Source organism: Ambystoma mexicanum, chromosome 10 (genome assembly GCF_040938575.1).
Source record: "Ambystoma mexicanum isolate Mex_15411 chromosome 10, UKY_AmexF1_1, whole genome shotgun sequence".
In the NCBI taxonomy this organism is placed as follows: Eukaryota; Metazoa; Chordata; class Amphibia; order Caudata; family Ambystomatidae; genus Ambystoma; species Ambystoma mexicanum.
Genome location: NC_090932.1, coordinates 546,335,675 through 546,362,734, shown reverse-complemented (window position 1 = coordinate 546,362,734; position 27,060 = coordinate 546,335,675). Strand labels below are relative to the sequence as shown.

Sequence of the window (27,060 nt, the reverse complement as noted above, 5' to 3'; positions counted from 1 at the left end):
TTTGGAGGTCTGCAACCTCTCAAGGCACTCGTCATCCTTGCTGCCAAAAAGATGTTCACCATCAAAGGGCATGTTGAGGAGCATGGCTTGCACATCAGGCGCAAACCCTGACTTCCGCAACCAGGCAAACGTGCGTATTACGGTGCTCGCCGCCATGGACCCACTGACGCAATCTGCCATGTCCAGACCCGTCTGAATGGACTCACACATGGCATCATTGCCATCCTGTATAATAGCGAGAAAACCATCCCGTTCCTCCACTCCGGAATGTGTTCAGCCGCTAATGAAATACAGTTCCACAGAGTGTGCGTGAAACGTGACAGGGCACACATGGAGTTGGCTGCCTGTAAAGCCATACCCCCTGAAGAAAACATGTTCTTTGCCCAGCCATCAAAACGCTTGTCGTCCCCATCAGGAGGGATGGTAGGGTACGATGCCTGCTTTGCTGGGGCCGTAGCCGCCTGCACCACCAAACCCTCCGGAATGGGGTGCGTGGTCAAGTAGCAGGGGTCGCTACTGGCTGGGGGTCGCTACTGGCTGGGCGGTATTTTCACAGCAAAGACTTGCCCACTGCCGGGAGACTCTGGAGCAGTCCAAGCCGCTGCCACCCTTCTTTGCAGAGCCATATGGAGTGGCAGTACCGGGTCAGTTGGTGGACCTTGGTCGAGGATATCTGTCAGGTCATCCTGCAGAAAATCCACAGGTGGCGCAGACCACCCCAAGTAGTCTGTGACCCTCGACATAAGATGCCGGTACGAGGACTTGGCATGGGTGCCAGGCTCAGGCCTACAGAACTCCACCTCCGGAGAGGTGTCCAGACAACTGGTGTCGTGCAGTGACTGACACAGGTCTTCAATCTGGCTATGCCCCGACAATATGTTGTCAGGCACCTCATCAGACACCAAACCCTCCTCAGACCCCTCATCCACCTCAGATATATAATCCATAGGCTGGAAAGAGGGCACAGAAAAAAGGGACAAAGACATTTTTTGCCTTGGCCAGAGCCTTTCTGGGGGGTTCCACCGCACCACGCGGTACCTCTGACAAAGCAGCCTCGAAAGACATCGAGGGCGTCAATGGAATCTGCGTCAACGTCGAGCGTGGCGCAGACGGCTTCAACAGAGTCGACACAGGCCTCGAGGGTGGAGCCCCGAGCGTGTCCTTCGACAGCCTGGGCGCCGATGGCGTCGACGGCTTCCTCGGAGGCGGAGCCTCGAGAGAGTCTCGACGACCTTGGCGCCGAAGGCATCAAAGTCTTCCTCGAAGGCTTCACAGGCTCTCGCGGTCGTCGAGGGCGTCGAGGCCCGGGTCCTGGAACGGGCATGTCTAGAGTGACCATCCTTGTCCGACCGGGACCTCGAAGGCGCCCAGTGGTCGCGACGACTGTTCGAGATCGAAGGCGTACCAGTGGCGTCTCTAGCACGGTCACAGCCGGCATCTTTCAACGGCGCAGACAGATCGGAGCCCTGCGACTGATAAATCACCATCTCCTTTCGGAAGGAATCCCATTCCTCAGGAGTGGAATGCTTGTTGGGACAAGCAACCCACCGACGGGCAGAGTCCTCAGACGAGGACGGGGAAGGCGACCGGTGCCGGCGCTTCCGTGAGTGCCTCGAAGAGGCAGAAGAATGGCGGGACCGACTCCCGGACCAAGACCCTCCGGACTGACGCCGATGATGCGGAGAGTCACCCCTCAAATCGTCAGTCGAAAGGCCGGCGGATTTCAACTTCCGGGGCTTGGCTACCTTACCTACAGAAAGCTTCTTACGCTCCTGCCAGGCCTTCGAAGTAAGTGACTGGCATTCCACACAGTCATCCGTATCGTGGGTCTCCCCGAGGCAGCAGAGGCAAGCGTTGTGTGTGTCCATCAGCAACATCTTGGACCCGCAGTTCCGACACTTCTTAAAACCCGGCCGCGGGGTAGAAGAAGATGAAGACATGATGACAAATACTTCACAAACGAACAGTTTCGAGGAACTGAAAGAACAGAACTCAGAAGAGTCGAGGCACGCCGAGATCTCCGAAGCGGACACATTCGCAGAAAAAACGGAACTGAGGCTACGGACGTTGTTTGTCCTACTTCTAACATCTGGTGACGTCGGCTCGATTGGAGGCCCTCGAGGACAGCGTATCGAAATCATCGACGCAGGACGCAGAAAGATTTTCCGAAGCAACACAGCTGTGGTGATTACTGTCATAGTTATGGAATACGTCGGAAGACCCAATCCCCTCGAAACCATCCTTTGGTATAAGGCTGTACTACACAGTTTTTGGTAGCGAGGTGAGCAGCCAGGCTTATCTCAAGAGGGAATGTGAGCAGTAAAAGGATGTTACACAGAGGTCTTACAATCACAGTGGTTCAAGTAGACACTTACACTCAAGGTTTCTTGGTAAAACACTTATTAATTTATTACACAGTCATTTAGAAAACATTCACTCGAAGGAGGCAACTTAATATCATACACAAATACACTACAATACCAAACCAATACATTTCTGAGTTAATTAGGCTCCCCTGAAAAAAAGCAAAATGGCATTTCAGTTACTTTAGATGGAAGTAAAAAGGCACAAGTTAATATAATAGACCACAAATACTTCCTCAGGTAGTGCAAATAGTTTCAGTTCACTAGAGGACTCAATTCAGTTCAATAGGCCTAGGCCAAAGTCAATGTCTTGGATAGGAAAGAGCATTTCTTGAAGTAAACGGTAAAGTCTTTGCCAAAGTTCTCAGAAGTAGTTTCAACGAAAAAGAATCTCATGCTGGGTCACAAGCTGTTTAGGCATGCAAGTTGGGAAAGTTCCACAAACTTTCACAGCGAGAGGCAAGTTCTCGTACTCGGGTTGGCACAGTACCGTAATATGAAGAAAAGATGCAGCTGAAGACATTGGTTCCTGGCAGTTCCTGCAGATCTTGCGGTTCCTGAGCCTCAGTCATGGGGACAAGAGGGAGGACGTCGGGGGACTCCTGCACTGCACAGGGACTGGTCAAGCAAGCTGGAAAAATTGAAGATCTTCAGTTCGACTAGCTGTCGTCAAGCACACAAGCTGGTCCTTCCCCTGGTTATTCCTAACCAGCTCCGAGAATGGTATCCAGGTGGCTTATTAGATGAATGGTCCCACCAACTCAAAGGAAGAAGTCATCCTTGAAGGGGCTTCTCTGTCGAGATGAACTTGGCAATTCGGACCAGGAGCAGGGCTTCACCGGACAAACCAACGGTCCAAGAGTTGCAGCAGCCGTCCTCTTCCAGCTCGTCTTCGGTTCTTTCGTTCCAATGGTCGACTCTGCTTTCCAGTCCAAGAGACTCACCTTTTAAACAGTTTTCTCCCTTTCATTCCAACCTAGCTGTCATTCACCCAATAGGGTGGCTGTCCTTTGCCGGACAGTCAGCCAGCCAATCACACCAAAGTGCATTTGGGTCTCCTAGGAGACCAAGCACAGAGAGTTTCGGGCACCTCCCTCACTTCCTGCCCACCCCAGACACTCAGACACCAGAGGCGTTCTTCAGTCCTGAAGCCCACCACATGCACAGAAACAAAGGGACCAAACCTGATTTGGCGTGCAGACAAACACTAGAAGGACCTTTCCAAAAAGAAATTGTGAAAAAAGAAGACCGGGACCTGTTTAAACAAAGGGGCTTAAAGCGCCATCTTGAAAAACATGGCTCCCGCGATTTTTAGCTACCAGTGTTGGCGGTCGGGAAAAATCATGGTAGTTCATTGTAAAACCACTGCCACCAGCCATTTCGATAGGAAAGGGTAGCATTTGACTGCTACATGAATTTCTAGACACGGGATACTAGGTAACCCCTCCAGCACTATATAGGAAGATAGTTTGTGCTGGGTCTAGGAATTTAAAAAGACAAGTAAAGTCAATTTAACCTTACATTCTCTGGGAAACAGTTTATCCCAGAGAAGGTATTTAAACCTTTGGAAAGCCTGAAAGGCTTCCCTGTGCCACTGCACTGAGGGTGCTGTGTGACAAATAAAAAAGATGATGCCTATGGAGTTGTTTAAAACTCCATAACCAACGAGAAAACACACAAAAAACAAACAGAATGAAAAAGTTCAAAGCCCCAAAGTTTAGCAAAAGAGCTGGAGGGTTCTAAGGTAGAGGGAATTCACACATTTATGAGAATTCTCCCTAACAGGAGGCAGTGCTGGTATGCAGCTGGACGGGCAGGGAACTGGGCCCAAATTTAGCAGGCAGCTAGGTGACCAGTGCAAGTGTCAGACAGAAGATCAGCAGGGGAGAGGAAGAGAGAAGGCAGAAGCAAAGAGGAAGGTCTTGAGGTGCTACCGGAAATGGTTCTGCTCAAGTTTCAGAGAGGCAGGGAGGCTGTTCCAGAGGGAGGCACCAGCCGAAGAAAGATCTGCACCCACCTCGTTGCTTGGAGAAGCGACTGACCCTCAATGAGTTGGAGGTGGAGGGGCGAACGGATCAAGTAGGAAAATATTTTCATAGAGAGTGTTGGAGCTACTGCGGTTGCAGGCCCCAGAAAGCCTTGTGGACAATGCAGAGGGTCTTGAACTTGATGTTGTGCTCATCTCTTGGTGCATGCAGAAAAAGGAGCAACTGGCATCTGTGCGCGAGAGCTTTCTGGATGTGCTTTGGTTGGTGCAATGAGGCTCGTCATGTCCGGAAGGGTGACAACTAGTGTTTGAGTTGTTTGTTGTCTGAGGTGATTGGGGTTGTAGCTTGGTTAGAGGGTAATGTGTGGTGTTGCATGTTTTGGTGGGTTGATTTAGTAGTCCTCTGGGCAAGTGTTGTGGGGAGAAGTGTGGGTTGAGTGGAAGCAGGAAATTGATTATTTTGGGTGATCTCCGACTATTTCTAGCTATGTTATTGTTTTCCTTTATGAGTTTTCCCCTTATCTTCCTTGAGTGTATGTATGTATGTATGTATGTATGTATGTATGTATGTAGAGAGCAATAGAGAATTGAAATTGGAAATCAATGCTTCTGTGAGAACCTTTAGTAAGACATTTACAGGCCGATTCATGGAATTAATGTGCGCCGAAAAAACGGCGCAAGCGTGCGAAAACATGCGATTCGCAGAGAAATAGCGAAAATCGCAGTGCAAGTGCGATTATCGCACAGAAAACATCGCACATCTATTCATGGAAGTCTGTGCATGCGCAAAATGTGGGATGTGCGCTGAAAAAGTGCGCGGCGCACGCTGGCGCACAGGTCATCGAACGCCGTGCGATAAGGCCACAGCGAATTCGCACATAGCGCGGCGCACATAACAAAAGTAGGCGTAACACGGGGCGTTACACACAGAATGGGGAACAAGTTGTGAAAATGTGGGCGTCACGGGGGAAGTACAGAAGGCAAGTGCGCAGAACGCCCACACGCTCGCCTACAACACGTATTCATGGAATCGAATAGGGAAAAACAGCGCACGGCCAAAGACGTGCACAGGCCCATACATGTCCGCCACACGAAAGCAGGCGGTAGCGTCCCTTCGCAGGAAAAAAATGTGCGCCAAAGTCCTACACGCGCGAGAAGTTCCACACACGATTGGGCCTGGGGGAGCGTGTGCGTGTATTTCAGAGGTGCGCGAGAAGTTTCACACGCGATCGGGCCTGGGGGAGCGTGTGCGTGTATTTCAGAGGTGCGCGAGAAGTTCCACACGCGATCGGGCCTGGGGGAGCGTGTGCGTGTATTTCAGGGGTGCGCGAGAAGTTCCACACGCGATTGGCCTGGGCGCGTGTATTTCAGGGGTGCGCGAGAAGTTTCACACGCGATTGGCCTGGGTGCGTGTATTTCAGGGGCTCGCAGGTGTTTTCACACGCGATCGGGCCTGGGGGAGCAGGGTACCACTCACCGTCTGCCTTGCGTGCAGAAGAACGCGTAGCCAACTCCCACCCGCTGTGAAGTAATAGCGTGTGAACCCCAACGCCTGCCAAACACACGCACCGCACACCACTAAAAGCAACTCCCGTGCGCGATACGTCACAGACACGCATACGCGCTAAGGGCCTTTGGTCCAATGGAATCACGTATGCGTGCTGACGCGCCAAGGGCCTTATCTCGATTCACACGCTGACGTGCAGAAGTTTCATGTGCCAAATCACTCCCTATCAAGCTGCCCACGCGTAAGACCACGCTCCTGCCCAAAAGGCCAAATTACTGCCCCCCAGAGCCCCGAGCAGCCTCCCACAAGCCATCTGCTGCTGCCTGCTGCCACCGTGCCCTGCCATTTGGTGCCTGCACATCAGCCATCTGCAGGGGTCCAGTTGCTGTGTCCACCCCTGCTGGAACAGAACACTGCCGACTGGGATACCATCGCTCCACAGCCCAGCCCCAGGACCCAGTTGCCCACCCACGCCTGCCTCGGGGTCGCCATGTCGGGGCAAACACCATCCGAGACCACTGGCGACCCCCAGCCAGAGGGGCAGAGGGCCACCAGCTTCAGTCAGAAGGAAGTTGGTGTCCTGGTGGAGCTTGTCCTGGGGCATTATGATGCCCTCTTCGGATCACCACACGCCGACAAGGAAGGACGGGACAGGATCTGGGACGACTTTGTGGTTGCCATCAACGCGGAGGGGGTGGCAACCCGCAACATCAAGCAAGTCAAGAAGCGCTGGGAGGACTTCAGGTCCAGGACCCTCATAAAGGCCCGCGCCTCGTGGAGGTGGGCCGGGGCAGCATGAGTACCATACAGCTGAGGGTCCTGGAACGCGTACGCCCAGCGCTCCATGCCCAGATCCTTGAGAGGCAGACCCATCTGGAGTCGAGCGGTAAGTGGCCAAGCATTGCTGTGTGAGACAGCGCATGTTGCAGCGTGCTGGTTGTCTGATACTTGCCTGTATGTGTGACATCGGCAATGTACGCGTGTGTGTGTGTGCAGGGACATCATGGTCATGCATGTGAGACCAGTAATGTGTGAAGCACACGGTTGGTGTATGTGTTTAAATGTAACATGGGGAGCCCTATGCGGAATGGACACATGAGAGCATGCCAGTCTCTGTTCCTGGACATGGGTGTGGGTGAGGGTGAGGGATGGGTGCTGATGCCATGTACATGTATGGTGTCCATGTCTGTGTTTCTGACCTGCGTGTCTGCGACTTGTGGATGCCATGGATGCATGACACATGTCTGTGACAATGTTCAGATTCACTGATGCAGGCTAGTTATCCTTGCATCCACTGTGTCTGGGGTGTACAAGTCCAGATGGATGAAAGTACGTTGAAGTGTGTGCATGTGATAGGCATGACCCATGATGCATGTGAGTCCAAAAACAACATTGTATGCTTCAAGAGTCCCTTGGAGATGTTTGCTTATGTCCATAGCATGCGCCATGCCCGTTACTGCATGTGTTTTGCCTGCACTGACCCATGTGTTGTGGAGGGACATGATGGAAGTGATCTTTGACAGTGCCACTCATCTGCTATTGCTTCCTGTCTAGGGGACCATTGTACAGTACCCTGATGCTTGTGTTCTATGTCTCCCTCTACACAGCGCAAAGTGAAGAAGAGGGCGGAGACGGCGCTGTGGAGCTAAGCGGCGGGGATGCCCCCACGGCTGCAGCGGAAGGGGTGGGTGAGCCCCCACAGGGGCTTGCAACGGCGGAAGACGGTGTGGAGCCATCCAGGTTGGTGGTTTCCACTGAGGAGGAGGAGGCCGCTGAGCCGCACATGGGGCCTGGTGGGGGCATCCCTGCTGGTGCAAGTGGTGCAGTGCAGGGGCAGGGGCAGGAGGCAGAACAGGTCGCCGTGTAGGTGCCTGTGCATGTCACTGTCCCTGACACTATGACTGCACCACCATGCACCAGCAGGGCTGCCCCATCCCAGGCCCGTCCGCAGGTAGGGGGGGATGTCCATGTCATCGGACTGCCCTCCACCTGCGGACGAGGGGATCCCTGGCCGTATGGAGAAGGTCCTGATTGGTGTCGCGTTGCGCACGGCTGTCATTCGTGATGAGGTGTGTGCTTCCCGGGGGGAGCACGCACGTCATCATGAAGAGCACCGTGCCAACGTGGCCCAGTTGGGAGCGGTCATGGTCGGGGGTGTCGTACATGTGTCGGGCACTCTGGCGACCCTCTCCTCCTCTGTGGAGGCTATGCGCCAGTCGTACTCCATGCCGTCTTCCGGCCCAGATGCCACCAGGGCCCCCTGTGGACCTGCCCCGACCAATGCAGCCACCTCGGTGGGGATCCCATCCCTGCCACAGTCGGGAGCCGGAGGTCCAGCAGGGGTGGACACACCAGCAACTGGACTCCAGCAGATGGAGGATGTGACGGCATCATCGGGCAGGGCACGTGCACGACGGCGTCGGTGGTTTCCATCAGCCTGGATGCCGTCGTGCTGGCACAGGCAGTTGCGTCGGAGGCAGCGGCAGGCTGGACGTGGGAGGCATCATGGCTCGGGGCCATCAACTTCAGGGGTGCAGGCATCGGCCGGAGGGCAGGAGAACCCTGGAATGGGAGTGGCTTCCGTGTGGGAGCGGTTGGGCCAGCAGATAGGTGCGGAGCGGCAGCGGGCAGAGGAGGAACGGCTCACAATGGTCAGGGCGGAGAACTCCATGCGGAGGGCGCTGAGGCGGGCTGAGTGCCTCGAGGGTCTTCGCAGGGAGTTGGAGCTGGACACTGCATTATCCCTGCGGGACCTCGGGGCCAGGGAACATGCCCGCCTCCAAGCCATTGAACAGGAGTTCGATGATGCCCTGGCCCATGACAACAACCAGTGAGCCGTCGGACTAGCCCGCTGCCCTTGTAAATAGTTATGTAGTTAGTGTTAGGTTTCCTTTGCTTTTTTATTTATTTTGGACCTTTGGACAATGGGCCACATTTTTGTATATAGTTTTATTTTATTAGGTAGTATTTTTATGTAGGTTTCATTTCTTCAGTTGGGATCATGGACCCTGGTTTTTTTATCTGTATATAGTGGACTGTTGGATTTTTAAAAAAAATGTGGGATTTACCCATGGAGCAATGGTTTTCGGTTTTGTTTTTACCTTGGATTTACTTTCTTGAACTGTGACTTTGGACACCTTTCCTTTGGATTATGATTTGTCGTTTTTCATTATTTTACGGACATGCTGCTTTTGGTTTTTGATTCCCATTGTCATTTGTTTATTTTTAATTCCATTTATGCTGTTTTTAATACATTTTTTTCATCAAACTTCAATGTGTAGTATCATCTCATTGGTATCATGCATATCATGATATGGGTTTTGAGATTCACTGACACCCATTGGGTGTATGTGAGGGCCATGTGTTCATTTCAAAACTTGCTATTGGGGTTCTATCATGTCATTGCCATTTCTAAGTGGGTGGATGCAATACTCGAGTGGGTGTTTTGCATTTGGAGGCTGACCATAAGGGCCAGGGATCTAGATTGTGATGACATGTTGGCTGGGGGACATGTGTGGGGGCCTGCTGGCAGGTGCCCCGCAATGCTGGGGGGTGGGGGTGCAGGGGGACATGAGTGGGACATGAGTGGGGGCCTGCTGGCAGGTGCCCCGCAATGCTGGGGGGTGGGGGTGCCGGGGGACATTAGTGGGACATGAGTGGGGGCCTGCTGGCAGGTGCCCCGCAATGCTGGGGGGTGGGGGTGCAGGGGGACATGAGTGGGGGCCTGCTGGCAGGTGCCCCGCAATGCTGGGGGGTGGGGGTGCAGGGGGACATGAGTGGGACATGAGTGGGGGCCTGCTGGCAGGTGCCCCGCAATGCTGGGGGTGGGGGTGCAGGGGGACATGAGTGGGGGCCTGCTGGCAGGTGCCCCGCAATGCTGGGGGTGGGGGTACAAGGGGACATGAGTTGGTGATCAGTAGTGCAAGGAGACATGTGCCTTTGCTGGGGGGCATGCCCATGTTGGGTGGGCTGCCTGCGGGACATGACCAGGGATGCAGGGTAGTCCCCTGTGGTGTGGGCTGCCTGCAGGGGCCGTGGAGGGTGTACAGGGGACACCTGGGAGGACCCACACTGCCAAATCACATGTAGGACTCCCCGGCACCCCTGAAATACACGTACCCTGCTGAAATTGCATGTGAAAATTCTCGCGCACCCCTGAAATACACGTACCCTGCTGAAATCGCGTGTGAAAATTCTCGCGCACCCCTGAAATACACGTACCCTGCTGAAATTGCGTGTGAAAATTCTCGCGCGCCCCTGAAATACACGCGCCCAGGCCAATCGCGTGTGGAACTTCTCACGCACCCCTGAAATACACACGCCCAGGCCAATCGCGTGTGGAACTTCTCGCGCACCCCTGAAATACATTTCAAGGTTTGAGAAAACCACTGTTTCCTTGCCCTGAATTGTGGGGCATGAACTCACTCAGGTTGACCTAGCTGAACCTATAAATAAAACTGTACATTAAATATTTCCAGAAGTTAACAGAGTTTTAGAATATTTACTCAGCGGGAGATCTAAATACTTTTCAAACTCCATCATGGTCAATGTTGATAAATATCTTGAGGATAGAGTAGGGTATAAACACAGATCCATTTGGTCTTTTAGGACCCAATCGTAAGTAGGAATCAAAACAGATGTATAGTTGTTGTAGATTATAGTTACCACCATAGTTACATGGTTCGTGCCACAATATGGGCAGTCCTATTAACATAATCGAACTATTGTAATTTCAACTCCTTGCGTCTTCAAAACATGACAAAGGGTTGCAAAATATTTTTTATTCTGATGTATTCCACACTCGCAGCCATTACAACAGGGGTTTTCATTTCAACATATATTTATTCGCATTATACCAAGTTAAAATATTACTGGAATTTTTGGAGCGTTGTATGGTAAACTAAGGCATTTTAATATCGTATTCTCCCTGATATGTATAGAGATCAATTTAGTATAGCCCCACAATCAGGCAGGTCCTGTGCTCTATACATTTCTAGTGTGTGTGAAAGGGTCTTCTCTCTGAAAACTTCTGAAAAGTTAACCACTTCACCACACCTTGCTAAAATGACCTCACTCTTCTTGATTGGAGAGAGCAGGTTAAACAATTTGTGAAAACAAATGGCTAAATAATGAAATGCATCTACATACTGTAAGGAACACTATTTGGATAAGTCGAGGCACAAAGACAAGTAATTCTAGGTGAGACATTATTTTTGTCTTCAAGATGTTAACGACAAATTCCTTTTTATGACATTTGGTAGAAAACATGTCTAGTTGGTGCTGCAGGCCACTGTGTTTCAGAAATAAGAACAGCGTCATCTGTAAATAGGATTCACCCCTTTTTGATGACCTCCAAATTGTGAGCACTTGTGAATCTTATACTAGATGTATTTTGGTTCAAGTAGTCAAATATTTCTTTCATAACCTTCCCCTTCCCATCTCATAAGCACATCATCAATATACCTTTGTCCAGAATCTAATATTATTGGGATAAAACATTTAGGTATTACGTCTCCTCTATTTGTTCCAGATGTCTCCTCCATTGGTTCCATGAATAAATTAGCCACAGAATGCGCACATTTAGAACCCATGGCAACACAATCTTCTGCAATGATGTTCATTCCAATACTAAAGGTGATGCAAATGTTTTCATTGCACAAGGTTATTGGCCAGTCCTATTTCACATTAGTGCTGGAGCTACAGCTAGCAAGCAGATACAATGATTCAACAACAATGATTCAATATGTGGTGCTTTAATCATTTTGGGAAACATCCAGGAATCAAAATAGCAATTCAAATAGTGCAAATCCCAACATAGTGCCAATGTGAAACCCAGAAGAATTTAGGCACTGCCTCAAAACTAGGATAAGTGGAAAGTGGGTCATGTACTCAATGATGCAAGTTATTTATGTGGGCCATAAAGACAATCCCAGAGGAAAGTGCTCTCAGGAGCCACACAGAGGACTCTGCCTACAAGCTGGCCGGGTCAGGCTGGGTGTGGCAAATCAGCCCACATGAGCCAGACTGCAGGTCAATAAGAGCATTGTTTGGGGGCTGTGTCCTTAATGTTGTGTCCTAGTTTCGGGCTTGCTTTGTCTAAGCCCTAGATCACCATGGATAGAAACTGTCTCCCTTCTTTCTGGAAACAATGATCGTCAAGATGACATTCTGAAAAACAGCCCACAGTGAATAAGCCTAGCAGAAAATGGAAATGTTGTGCAAAGAGGGCATTATGTAAACTCACAATGTCTTAAGTGTACTGGAAGTCTTCCACATTGTGCAAACATGGCGTAATGGGAACTGGAAATTATCTGTAATGAAGGCATGGGGAAATCTGATAACCAGGCATAAAGTTCGCTTAAAAAGCAGAGGCAACAGAAAACCGGGCCTGGAAACAAGCACACAGGCTTGATTGTGTGCACCTTACTGAAATAAACTTACGCATAGTAGCGATGTATAATCAGGTTCCATCAGAAGGGCATGTTTGGAGATGTCAGGCACCAGCCCGAGGCAGATGGCCCTCAATGAAATATACATTTATACACATCCAGTTTAGCAATCCCACTAAAGCAGTTCACAATTAGGGCTTTTAGCATGACAAAGGAGTCGATGGTTAAGCACACTTAAAAGTTAGTGTGGTGTATTGCATACACCCAGCCAATGTAGAATCCAATGGAAATTAAACAAAAGGCTGATCAGAGATAGGGGATATTGAGAAAAATCGCCACACCACAGGATGGTTGAAAGGCTGACAGACAGTATTACCACAAACAATTATGAATTAGTCAAGCGTTCATGTTTTCTTTTCTTTATCCTGCCCTAGAAAGGAAGAATCCTAAGGTTCCCAAGCATGAAGGAAAAAGTCGACCTTTCTTACCAATGGCTGGAAAGTTTTTCCTGTAAGTGAACCACAGTCGAGATGTCACATCACAAAAGATTTCTTCTTTCTCTAAGAGGTAGGAGAGAAGAGAAAAAAACAAGAAAACAGAAATCACATTCTGCTTCTTCACCACGTTACAGGCACGTGGGCATCTTGGTGTGGGTGTGCTGTGGGGTTGGGGAGTAGTGTCAGACCAAAGTAGCAGGCATGGCAGAGTGCAGGCAAAAAGTATGGGCCAGTTTACTGTGGATGAACATGACTAAGGTGGAGGGTCCAAATTACAAGGAAAAAAGAGGATTCAGATTTCAAAGAGAAGAGGCCAGAATATAAAGGGAAGGGGCGTTGAAGCCCAGACACGACGAGAGAAGACTTTCCCAAGGGTGGTGCAACTGTGGTGTGGGGAAGGTGAAAGGGAAAACATTGGAACAGCCGAAGACAATGTAAGAGAGGGAGTCCCAAACAGAGCAGAAGATAGTTTAGATGACCTGTAAAGGGAACATATGTGCACAGTAAGTATCGCAATGGGAATTGCACCTGGCATCAAATATTTGGAGAGGGGCGGTGCAAATGAGACTATTTTCTTTCTTCTGACCAAAGTTCACTTTTTTCTTTTTTTTAATGTTTTTATTGTTTATATAACAACACAAAGAACAAGAAACCAAATGACAACTCTCCAACATATTATAACACATTCACTTTGCTTTTTCTTGTCCTCCCTCCCCCTTCCCCTCAACTCCAGCCTACTCTACCACTTCCAATGCCGTGGTGTCTTCGAGATTCCTGGTCTTCTGTATCACTAGAGGAATTCTGTTCCTCTGGCCCATCTTGGGTGGACCCTTGCAGCGTAGCTATAAGGAGTCTCCATGCCATTAGAGTTTCCGCTTCCTCCTTCCCCCCTCTATTGGTCGCTTCATGCGATACGGCCGTTTCCACCTCTGCCCATTTCAATAGGTCCCGCCACCACACTTCGAGTCTGGGTCTATGGCTCGCCTTCCATCCCATGGCAATTCTACGCTTGGCCAGTATGTAGGCCAGGTCCTTAAGTTTGCTTGCATGCCTCAGGTTGCGAGGTCTCGTAAAGCCCCCCATCATACATCCCCACACTGATTCCACGTCCAGCCGGATTCCTTTCTCGGCTAATCTTTGGTTAATTTCACCCCAGAATTTCCCAATCTCCGGGCATGCCCAGAACATGTGCACTATCCCAGCATTCTCTTCCTTGCATTTAGGGCAATTTTGTGTTCCTGAGTTTTGGAATCTCGCAACTCTTGGGGGGGGGGGGGGTCATGTATGCTCTGTGGGTTACATATAATTGGATCTGCTGCAACCTCGCATTCCTGGACACTTTTCTGAGATATGATTGGGCTCTCTCCCACATCCCGTCCTGCATATGTATCCCTACTTCCTCCTCCCATTCCCTCCTCAATTGTACTACCTCCTTTCCCACCCTGGACATCAGGAGTTCATAGATTCGGGAGACCTCATGTCCTCCCTCCGATATATTGTATATTGTTTCAACAGACACATCAGGTTGGTCTTCCAGCACCAACGCAGGCCACGTTTCTCGCACCAGCCGAAACACCCTGGCACAAGTAATGTATTGACCAGGGTGTACTCCGGTTCTGTTAGTTCATCGAATTCTATGACCCTTCCCTCTTGCCATAGGTCTCCCACTGTAGCTATGCCCACAGTTTCCCAGTGCTTCCTGATCATCTTATGCAATTGTTCGTCTACTCCCTTCAGCGTCACTAACGGCACCTGGGGGGAGCACAGAGTCGGGTTTTCCAGTGCCCGGCAGGCCCTGCGCCAAATGCTCCATCCCAGGCCGAGCAGCCTTGCTCGCGCTTTCAATTCTATGCTGGCCACCCAAATCATTTCTTTCAGGAAGAACTGGGCACATTCGGACCGAAGCAAGTTGGACTCGGCTGTGGGGTCTTCCCTTAGCCATCTGGCCACGTGCTGTAATTGGCTGGCCAGGTAGTACATCTCAAAATTGGGTAGTTTGATCCCACCCTTGTCGTATGGGTTTTGCAACTTTCATAGGGCTATCCTGTTTCTGGTATTGTGCCATATGAAGCCCGACATAAGCTTTGTAGTTTGCCAAAGAATCGCTTGGGTATCATGTAGGGGATATTAACAAAGAAGTGTAATAGCCTGGGGAGCGTCACAATTTTCAACAGTGCTACCCTCCCAATCATAGCCAGGGGTAGCCTTGCCCAGAATATCATACTCTTCTCCAAGTTTTCTACTGCCCTTTCCGTGTTATGTTTATGCTCGTCCTCCACCCTGTGGTATATATCCACCCCCAGGTATCTAAAGGTGCTGGTCTCCCAGGGTATCTGTAATACTGGTAAGTCTTCACTCGGGGTCCCTATATATCTGCCTAGGGGAAACAGTATTGATTTCATGGAGTTAACCACTATCCCAGAGGCGACGCAAACCTCTCCATCACTTCCAGGACATATTGCAGGTTTTCCTCTGGGTATCTTAAATATAGTAAAATATCATCTGCATATAACGATATGAGGTGCGGTCCCCCCCTTGTGTAGATTCCCACAGGTTCATATTGCTGTCTCAAATATATTGCCAAGGGTTCTAGTGCGAGAATATACAGCATTGGGGACCAAGGGCAGCCCTGTCTGGTGTCCCTACTGAGCTGCCATCTGTCTGAGATGATCGCCCCTGTCTTGACTCTGGCCAGTGGGGAGCTGTACAGCAATTTTGCCCATAGTAGGTACCCTGACCCTATGCCATATTCTTTCAAGGCTGCCAGCAGCCATGGCCATCTGACCGATTCAAAGGCCTTCACTGCGTCCAGCGAGGCTATTGCCATTCCCTGAGTGTCCCCTTCCACTTGTTCTATAACGTGGTGGAACCTCCTCAAATTATCAGCTATACGTCTGTGTGGTACGTAACCGGTTTGATCTGGGTGTATGAGCTGGCCTATGACTTGTTGCAATCTAGTCGCCAGTACAGCCGTAAGAATATTGCTATCTTGGTTCAACATGGAGAGCGGTTGATATGACCCGCAGTCCTCGCTAGGTTTGTCCGGAGTGGGATGATAATTGCCTCTCTAAGGGATTTCTGGCAATCTCCCCTCTTCCAGCGCCTCATTCAACATGTCTAGCATTTTGGGGGGGAGGGGCGAGTGCCTCTGCACTATAAATTTTATAAAATTCACTCGGCAGTCCATCTATCCCCGGAGCCTTACTGGTCGGCAGCTGCTTAACCACTGCTTCTAGCGCCTCTAGCGTTATCAGGGCATCCAAGCTCTCTTTCTTCTGTACTTATTTTTGGTAGGCCTATATCCTGCAGTATTTCTCGGATCTCGCTTTCCTCCCCTTTTCCCCTGACTTGGTACAGTTGCTGGAAAAATCTGTGGAACCCCTCGTTCACTGCATCTTGGGTTTGTAGCGTCTGGCCATTCTCTCTTTTTATTGTTCTGATAGCTGCTCTGGGCGTTTGCTTCTTGTACAGACATGCCAACAACCTTCCCGGCTTATCTCCCACAGCGTGCTGTCTCTCTATATATTTCTTGTAATTTAGGTTACATAGTCTCTCCCAGAGTCCCTCACATTCTTGATGTAGTTTACTTATGGTGTTCACGTCCCCTAGGGGGCCTGCCCCCTTTTTCATAACTTTCAAGTTTCTCCTCAGCCTTTCGTAGGTCCCGAACTATATCCCCTTGGAGCCCTTTGGATTTTGATATGGTAGAGCCCCTCACCACCACCTTAAAAGCCTCCCACAGGGTGCCTGCTGATCATACGCTTCCGGTGTTTTTCTCAAAGTATTCCATGATGTCTTCCCTTAGATCCTCCCTAAACACACTATCTTTCAATGCCTCTGTTCTGAGCCGCCATGTGGGGATCCTTGGTCTAGGGGGCAGATATTGCCATGTTATTAGTGGCGAGTGGTCCGAAAGGACCCTCGCTTTGTATTCTGCCTGCACTATTTCCCCAGTCACGTCCAAGGAGGCGAACACATAATCCAGCCTAGTGTGTATCTTTTGTGGGGCCGCATAGTGCGAGTATTGTCAATCCTGTGGGTGGCGTATCCTCCATATGTCTTCTAATTGTAGTTCCCTAAGCAGGTCTTCAAGGTTCTAGCAGCAGGGTTAGGCTTGCTTTGCTTCTCGTCCGATCTATCCACCTCCGGGTTCAGCGTACAGTTAAAATCTCCTCCCCATATCACTACCCCTCCTAGGTACGGGCTAATTTTACCATATAGCGTCTTAAAATATGCTACTGTGTCCTGGTTGGGTGCGCATGCGTTGATGATGCTCACCTCCTTGCTTTCAATCAGACCCCTTATCGCTACAAGCCTCCCATCCATGTAGACTGTATTAATTGGAAGGGTACGTGTGGTGCTATCCAGGTCGTCACCCCCCTGGCATATGCCGAATATGTTGCCCCAATGGTGGTTCCCTTCCATTTCCCCCACATCGTTTCCTGTTTGTCCCTTGTGAGATGGGTTTCCTGCAGCAGAGCAATGTCTATCTTCTGTCTCTTGAGGTACAACATGACTATTTCTTTTTAGATAACTGTTGTGTCCCCTGACGTTCCAGGTTACTATCTTGAGGTCCCCCATTATCAGCCGTTCTCTGTTCCTCCTCCTACTTCCATCATCATCCATGGCACGCGCAGTAGCACGTGGGTGTAGGCTTGTTCCCTTTCAACCCCCAAAGCACACCCCAACTCCCCTCCCTTCCCCCCCCCCCAACTGTTGCCCAGCTCCATCCCTGGATCTCAGGCGATCCCGAATTTGGCCCTACCCTGGCTAATCCTTAGGTGCCAGCAGGGGGTTACCGCTCTACTGGTACCCCAACTAATCTATCTACTGGGGTGTGAGTTCAGGTCTTCTGTATCTCCCGAACCATTGCTATCTCAAGTGCTACCCGCCTTTTGCTAGTATCACAGGTTTATAATCCAGTCCCAATGTCACCTGTTATACGACACCTCAGACTCTCGGGCAGTCGTCTCATTTCTCCATTCCACCTTCCTTCTGGTCATCTGTCCCCATCGGGCAATTTTGTGTGTCCAGCCACTCCATCGCATCCTCAGGGGTCTCAAAAAATATTGCTCGGTTCCAGTGGAACACTTTCAGCTTTGCCAGGTACATCAGCATGTATTTGAGGCCTGCTTCCCGGAGCCTTTCTTCACTATCCTGAAGTTCATCCGTCATCTTTGTACCTGGAGTGTGTAATCCGGGTAGGCAGTGATGGTCGCCGAAGACCTCTGTAGTTGCCACCGTTGCAAAAGTATTCCAGGATCCTCTCCCTGTTGCGATAGTTCAGTATCTTTGCCATTATTGGTCTTGAGGGGGCTTGCGGGCGGGGTCTTCTTGTCGGGGCTCTGTGTGCCCTCTCCACTGTGAAGCCTTGAGGAAGCACCCCTCCTATTTCTTGCAGTAGCATTGTCTCAATATATTTGGTGGGGTTGGATCCCTCCTGTCCCTCTGGGAGGCCCACAATACGTTTGTTGTTCCTCCGTGCACGTCCTTCGGCTTCTTCAGCTATCTTCCAAGTTGCCCACTTGTTGCCGCAGTGCGTGAATCTCCTCGGTATGCGACGCGCAGGCAGGCGTGTTTGCTTTCGCTTCCTTTTCCAGGGCGCTTGTGCGTTACGCTATTGACCTCACATCTTGCCTCAGTAAATTAACATCCACCTTCACAGTGTCAATTTTGGCCTCTAGCAACTCCTTTAGAGTGGTCATTGCCGCCTCCAGTTTTGTTTCCCATGTCGCTTTCAGGTCAGCGATAGCCTCCAGTATCTGTCGATCTCCCCTGTGTTGGTGATGCGTCCCCCTGGGTGTTTCTCTCCTTGTTCTTGGCACCTTCCGTTGTTTGTGGAGTTTTGGTGTAGTCCTCCATTGTGTGCTGTTTCCCCTTCATTTTGGGCAGCTTAGTTGCTATCTTTGTGTGTCTCTCCGTTACAAGGCTAGGTGGTTAGGGCCGGTGTTCTTTGTGTTTATGCCACTTTTCTGTCTGGCGCTGGGGACTGTCTGGGGCTATTCTCTGCGTAGACGTGAGGCATCACTCTGGGTGTGAGGCGCCAAGGTGTCACACCTATCCCTTAGATCCCACTCCTTGCTGCAGCTCCTTGTTGGTCACTTCACAATCTTCGCCCTTCAGGAGTCCCTTTCCTCTATGCACTTGTTCCCATGGCGCGGTTGTCTTTCTTTGCCAGTGTCCGTGGTCAGCCTCAAGTGTTCTGGGGTGCTGTGATTTATGGTTTCCTTGCGCGTGGCGTTGGGGCTGGTGTCCCCCCCACCCCCCAGTGTCGTGGTGGCCTTTACGCCCCAGCCTAATCTTCCTTCTGTGTAGTGCGCCAGCTGTGTCCTGCCTGGAGGCTCTTTTATGCCGGCCTCTTACCGGGCGGTGCTTTCCTCAGTGGATTGTCCTTTTGGCCTCCATATAGTGTGGTGCACCGTGTTTTACAGCTCCCTTGCGCTCCTGCGCATATATTATCTGGGGCTAAGGTGCTTTGCCTGCATGATTGCCACTACTGGCTCTGTGCTTGTGGCAGGTCTTCCTAGTCTGCCGGAGGTCCCAATCCTCCGGTACAGTGCAGTGCTTCTGAAATAGTAACTGCAGGCCCCTCCCCCTTGCCGCGCTAGTTTGTGAGCTGCAGAGCGGGGGTTCCTACTTTAGCGGGTACGGCCGGTCCCTGCTCGATTTTCAGTCAGCCCCCGTGTTGCCTGCTGTTCTTGAGAGGGGTGGGGGCCATGCTCCGATCCTTCCCGTGGGTCTGCCCTGCCTTCTGCGCCTGCTCCGGTGCTGCGCTGTGTCTCGGGTGCTGTCCAGGTGCCCAGGGTCTGCGTGCTTACTTGTGGAGGCCTCAGTCTGCATGCACACAGGGTTGGTACTTGTGGATTGCCCGTGTCCTTCATCTGACACCGGCAATCGTACACTTTTCAGGGATCCTCACTGGGAGCGCTTGTGAAAGTTGGCTCTCGCTTCACTCTGTGGCTCGCAGTCTCCTGAGCCCTTTGTTCTATGAAGCGGCCATTTTGTCGCCATTTCCTCAGCATCGGCTCGTCTCTTACACCGTGGTCAGTTTCCTTTAGGCGACATTGTATCAGCAACTAGGTATTCCATCTCGTTCAGCGTTATGTCCCATGCATTCGCCTGAATTTTGCTGCGTTTTTGATGGCTCAGGCGGCGGGCATCAGCAGGATTGTGGACAGATCCTCAGAAGCTCCGGAGAAGGCTTGCCTTCTACATGGCTTGCTAGCCACGCCCCGACCAAAGTTCACTTCATGTCCACAAACCTCAGCAAGCATAGTATGTTTATCTCACTAAAAACTAATATCTTGGGGTGTGAATCAACCCTGCGCTTTCAACACTCACTGTACTAAATGACACCGGTGCTCGACAAGATTTGGCAGCATATGGCCTCATGGGACCCATTTCCTCTCTCCCTTATAGGGAGAATCAATGAATTAAGATGAATTCTATGCCCAAACTAGTATACTTTGCATTTATGCTGCCTATGCCACCCTCCAGAGTGCAGTTCACTGAATTTGATCGCCATATAGGGAAATTCATTTGGAGGAGGAAAAGGGCACGGCTTAACAATCGCATTCTACAGGCCGCAAAACCGGATGGTGGCCTGGCCCTTCCGTCCTGGCAGACCTACTACATGGCGGCCCAGATAGGCTGGGCTGAGAGATGGCTCAATGCAGAAGATACCACCAGCTGGCGTGCCACTGAATTACAGGCACTCCTCCCCCTCACACCACAAGAGATTCTGGCGATAACCCCACATAGTTTGCCGAAGCCTCTCACATGTCACCCCATACTATACCCCACATTAACACAGTGGCATACATAGGATGTGCAGAATTATAGGCACCAATATATACATAGTCACACAGTGGAGCTCACTTTGCGCCCTGCTCACATATGCCACAATAGGGTGTATGCATACGCAACAGCAGGCACACTGGAGCAACGCACGGCTGATGGACCTCTTTGAGGATGACACCCCCTTGTCTTTCACCGAAGCCAGGACCCAGATGAGGAATGGCGGATGGCTGTAATATCAGGCCCTTCACTCCATTATTGCTCGACACACCACTACAGATACCAGACAGCAGAAACTTCTCTCTCCGAAAAGGAGATTAATGAGAGACACTACAGAGTACCCTAGGCCAAAAAGGATTTACACCCTCAGCACATACAACTACAAAAGGAATCTGACCTTGGCGGATATGTGGAGCGAGGACCTTGGGAGTGGTGGGGGGACATGTATGATTTTTTTCCTCTATGATCAGTCAAGTTTTCTGCAATCTCTGACAAAGAGATCCAATTTAAAATTATTCAGAGGGCCTATTTTACCCCAGCTAGCCTGTACAGTATGCATATTTTGAGAACTGCAGAATGCTGCCACGGCTGTGGCAGAATAGGAACTACGGGACATATGTTTTGGCACTGCCCGAGACGTGAATCGTTCTGGACAAAGGTGGCCTAAAAGATGGCAGGTCTGCATGGAGGTACAGTCGATTGTACACCAACCGTAAAGTTGTTTGGGCAAGGAAGTGAAAACTGGCATGGGGATGTATTGACTCGCAGGCTAATACACACTGTACTGTTTACTGATCCTAAAGCCAACTTGTTGGACTGGAAAAAGCCAAACCCACCTTCAGCACAATGCTGGCAAACCCTTTTAGCCAAGGTCTGCTCAGCAGACCAAAACTGTAATCGAAGGGTTGCAGGCCTGGAACAGGGCTGGAGCAAGCCAGGAGATTTTGTGACCTGGCAGATAGGTTTGTTTAGGCCCTGAGCTGCAAAACGGACTACCTATGTGTGATGTTGGACTCTTACTGCTATACTTAATGCGAAACTTATTTCCCCCTGCGTAAGTGGTTGTCCGTTTCCTGTTCTTTGGTTACTGGGGTTGAGAGGGTGGGGGTGGAAAGGTCCGTTTGGGAGGTAGGTGGCGGGTGGTTGGGATGGGAAGAAATGGAACAGGTTTGAGGTTAAGACTCCGCTTAATTCTCTTATTCATGCTATTGCAAGACATGAGAGTCGATGCACGTGGACTGTACCTTGCTTCCAAGTAAGTTTTGCTTTTGACCCAAATGCAATACAAACATTTAATCCAAAAAAGAAAGAACTAAGCTTGCAGACATGGAAAGAGCATAACTATACCAGTCAGGGCATTGTAATTCTTTCCCAGGATCCAGACGGGCTCGGCTGTCTCTGGAAAATCTTCAATGTCAGCAAATCTCAGAGTATCATAGGTGAGAGTAGCTGAAACGAAACACAAGACAATCTTTAAAAATAGCTTCCCTCTTCAAAGTCATACCCATGTCAGCAACAGCTGCCACAGGTAGAACCATAATTGAGCTGTTACAAAGGCAGTATTCAAAGGGGAAATCAATCACTACTGCTTTACAAAGTTAAACAAAATCCAGTTACATTTTTGAGTATTTTTTTGAGAACTTAATTGAATGCATTTGGGAAAGCGGAAAACTAAATATTACAGCAAGTACACATGGAAAATAGGCAGCAGCCCAACTGGATGCTAAAACCATTATTAATGTACAATACAGAGATTGGCACTTAGTTCACCTGCTACCATTTCTTCATTTATCAAAATTGAATTCAATGCCTTTTACTCCAAATAAGGTTTAAAGGGGAAGTTTGCTAAAAAATGTTATTATCCCGATAGTTCGGGCATGTATTTTTAAGCATACTGTAATCGATCTTAAAAATGTTCCTATGCATCTTACCTTAGTTTTCCTCACTTTTACACATGCAAAAATAACTGGTTGGGCGCAGCCATCTTGTGCAAATCTTATCCGTTGATGCATCGTTTAAGTTCAAGTGCGCTTGTGGCAAGAATACAGATCGCCCGCCACTGAAGCGAACATCACTAGACGTGTACGGCCCTTTCACAACACCAATGCACGTCTCGTGTCAACGTTCTCTGTGCACTAGGGGTGTCACGGTATTAGTTTTATGGCGGTACGATAACCTTCTTGCCAAATGACAGTATATCATAGTTATCGCAGTATGGCAGGTGGAGGTAACCAATCTTAACAAATATTTTCTTAAAAAGGTCATACATTGTCAGATTTATCATCACAAACAAAACCAGGCACCCAGGGCCAGAATTGGGCTTTTCAACATACTTTCCACCGAAATGCCACCCCTTGCTTCCACCAAACACAAAAACACGTGTGGAGAGGAGGAGAGGGGGTCGGCAGGGGTGGATGGGGGCGGGAGCCCCGCTGTGACTGGCAAAGCAAACTTAATAGGTTTATAGCTTTTCTTAAGTGGTCATTTAGGCTTTTAGCTCCCCCACTGGCTACTGGTGAAGATGAACATGTTGCCATCTTGATAATCTGCATGCCACAGAGCAATGTAGGCTGATGGTAGCATGCGCTTTTTTTTTCTTCTCCCTCTTTCTCTCTAAACAGAAAACGTTTATGATCTGTATACTGCCTTTCAAATGAATAATGCCTGAAACAAAATAACTTTGATCTAGTTTGCCCATGAAATCCAGGTCTGGCGGAGTCTATGAACGGGAGTCTCCGGTATGCTTATATAGCCAGTCAGTCAGCTCATCGTTACCAGCTTTGCATGGGGAACACAAAGGTTCAGGCACTGGGCAGCTTTCAACACAATTTGCGCAAAGTCGGCTGATAATTGACCCGACTCTACTGATCACAGATAAAGAGCGGTCACAGCAACAAAGCTGCATTTACTAATGTGCCCTCACTTTCCCTATGCTCTTGTCTGCCAAACAAGCCCCCCTTGGCAGAGGGCACATTCAACAGTGAAAAACCAAGACTGCGCAGCACTTGCTTACTGCAGCCTTTCCAAATCAGATTGAAAAGCACACGGTATAAACGGTATACCGGTATAAACAATGTGACGGTTATTATTGTTCAATTAAGTTGTTCACGGTATCTTGAACGGTATACCGTTATATCCCTACTGTGCACAAGCTATTGACGTGTCTCCATGGAAATGCCAGGACGCCCCTTTCCTCAACAAGTATAAACATTCCTTTTCTGATCCGACAACATTGGAGTTGCTTTGTCAATCGTTTCACTTTAGTTTGGATTGCCCGTGACTCGTTTCTGCTCTTTTCAGCCATCTTCCTAGTACGAAGCCCCTGCGAACAGGTACTTAACACTAGCAGAACTGATTTCACTTATTACTTGCGTTTTATTTAGTACAAGCCTGAATATTCCGATGAGGAACTAATGGAAAGGGAAAGACGTGGAAACAGATGAGTTGGGAGGATGAATCATCGGAGCATGAGCCTGAGCCAAGTCGCATGGAAGACTTTTCAACCTGGTGTACCTGCAATCGTTGCATGGTCATACCAACCGTGGTGAGAACCACTGCTGCATAGAAAACTCTGGTTGTTCGGCGTACAAAGCCATAGAAAACACACCACTGCTATGCGTTACCGAGCTGCTTGACTTCAGGGCAGCCTGCCTCACAAGGTGCGTGTTGAGGATTATGATGGTGCTTATGCACAACCTTCCCGCAACAGTTCACCCTTGCAATCCATGTAACAAGTAAGTATACTCTAGATCTGATGTCATTCTGACCACTGAGACGACTACCATTTCATGGTTTTCTCCTACATGGTTGTAACTTTGATTGATCACTGACAAATTAATTTAGTCTGTAAACTGAATACATTTCTCTCGCTTTTTGGAAATCAGAGTTTATCGCTTACGTGTCTTTCACTTTCAACTAAAAAACAATATTTCTCTATGGCCCAAAATGTTCTGGGTTGAATGGATATTCACTTTTGTATTGTATCGAGACTTCAGCACAAGTTCATTTTTCCAGAAAGTTACTTTTCTAAGGGCAACTATGCCATAAATTTAGGATGCATTTTCAAGTAACGTGGTACACTTAACAGGTTCATTCATTTAAAATATGAATGTTTCTCTTTCACAGGTGGTACAGGCTGGTGGCCAATTGTTCGTTTACATGGTGGCTTTATGGGAGGCTTGGATTCCACATTCGACCACGAATACCCGCCTGTGTTGTTCGAGACATTCGCGCCAAATTCCCCAGTGACAGTGGACAGTGTAGGGGATTTTCACAAACTGTGCTGCAACCTCAAGTATACAATTTGTACTTTGTTTGTGCCATCAACATCACCAAATTAAATTAAATACAAATGAGCATACACGAATAGTGGTTTGAATTTTTCTGTGAGTCAAGAACAAGCTCAATCGTCTAGGAGGGTCATGAAAGAATGGTTGGTGCCATTTTGCGATCACCTGTCCCCATCCATCCCCCCTCCATTATCCCCCTTCCGGTACTGGGTGGGTGGCAACTAAAGTTGCCAAATACCACGTATACTTCAAAGGGATCTTCCGCACAGGCACCATTGTTCACATAACCTCACCCAAACCCGCTGTCTGCAGACTCCCCTCGCCAAGACCCCGCAATCAACATAAGTTTGTATCCCTTCAGCAATGTTCGAGGCCTTTTGCGCTCACCTCATGCCCATCCGCCCCCCCCCCCCTCCAGTATCAATGGCAGTTCACACCTATGGCCGTGCGCTCCCAAGGGGGTGGGGTGGGTGATAACACTCGATTTGCCAAAAACCATGTGCCCCTCAAAGGGTTAATTTCACACACCGACCATTGTTCACATGGCCTCCCAGCCCCAATGTCTCCAGACTCCCCTTTTCAAGTCCAACCATCTCCCTCCCTCCCTCCCTCCCCAGTATCGATGGCAGTTCACACCTTAGACGATGCGCTCGAAAGGCAGCTGGGTGGGTGTGGACGCACAAGGTGCCACAAGCTGTTGAATAGCTACCCTCTGTGTAGCATTGAAAATATACATTACGCATAATACAAAATAATGGAGGCTTTGTTTTTGTGTTGGCAATAAAAGTCTGTGGCTTCTATTAAACAGAACAATAATAATCCAAACAAGATTAATGTGTGTCACAAATCAAAAGGTGTGCATCGTTATCATAGTTCTGTACTTTTTGGGTACTTGTACTGTGAAACAGGAACTGGCCCTCCTTAGTTCACCGACTGCCCCCATCGTGGGGTCTCAGGTCCGTGTGTTGGGGACCTACATCATGTTTGGTGAGCTCTCTTGTGCTTGCTGGCAGCTTCCTTCCAGGTCCATGATATCCGTTGTCCATATGGACAGGCCAGACCCCGTTTCTCCAGACTCCCCTCTTCAAGACCCCATCCCTGCAATCAACATATGTTTTTGTCCGTTGAACAGTGTTCTGGGCCTTTTGCGCTCACCTCGTCCCCGCCATCCTCCTCCCTAGTATCAATGGCAGTTGGCACCTATGAACAGGGTCGTACTGGGTCATAAGATTTTTTCAGGCACCAATGAACATGTGGCACACAGTTCGAAGTCGCTATTTATTCCTTTTTCGGGCACAGTTTGAATATTACCCAAAGGTGTTTATTTTGATGAAAAGGTGATGCAAATTGTGCATGTAAAAAAAATATATATATCCAGCAACAGTGTCCACTACCACTAGCCGCATATTGATGGCCCAAAAAGTTATGCCACTTTCGTTTTTAAAAAAAGACCCACACAAGCATTTTCAATTTGTGTTTCAACCCTGGCCCTATTGCCCTATATGCTGTACGAGCATGCCTATGCGCTCGCAAGGGGGCTGGGTGGGTGGGTATGGCAGATGTGAAACATTGGCATCGAGGCTGAGTGGGTGTCAACGAACATGTCACTCATTCACATACACACCTGCTTTTCGAAGCCTTTATGAACACCTTGACATTTACCAGGAAATCATCTCTGAGATCTACAAGGTATATCATCATCGAGCTACCTGTTCCCCGGATACCCGTTCCACAGCTACTTGTTCACCTGCTTGCTGAATCGGCTCATTTGTTCGTCCAAGTAAGGATAGGTCACCTATTTCTTCCCTATGTTCATCAATCGCTGCTCTGAAAGTATCTATCGATTACAATACTGGGTACATTCAGTGGAAATGTTCATTTATCTCAAAGACTTCACCATTATCGAATGTTTAATGCATTTTTATCTCGGCAAATAGCACATTGCAACACTGTGCATTGTAATAGAATGGAATGTTTCGTGATCCATGTTTGTAAGCAAGTTTTCTTTTAATGCTTGAAACACGTTACGGATGAGTAACACGTTACAAAAGAAAGTTATCGCCAAGTTCATTCGACTAGGTTACACGGGTTTTCTTTCTTTAAAACAAACTTTTCAGACAAAGCTGTGTTATAATTCCTTTATTCACATTCATACAGTATACAGACTTTTCAAGAATGCCTTCATGTATCGTTCCAAGTTGCCCTTCTGTGAGCCATGCCAAAACTCAGGG

General features: G+C 49.2%; 1 protein-coding gene across 2 annotated transcripts in view; it reads right to left on the bottom strand.

Moving 5' to 3' along the window:
- The window catches only part of ATG4B (autophagy related 4B cysteine peptidase), a 2,287,566-nt gene that overhangs the window by 1,968,914 nt on the left and 291,592 nt on the right, over positions 1-27,060 (bottom strand). For both annotated transcript variants that reach the window (XM_069618124.1, XM_069618125.1), the window contains 2 exons: positions 21,888-21,989; positions 12,735-12,806 (listed from right to left, as the gene is read on the bottom strand). In XM_069618124.1, coding sequence (XP_069474225.1) covers positions 12,735-12,806; positions 21,888-21,989 — 174 coding nt within the window. The remainder of the gene's footprint in view (positions 1-12,734; positions 12,807-21,887; positions 21,990-27,060) is intronic.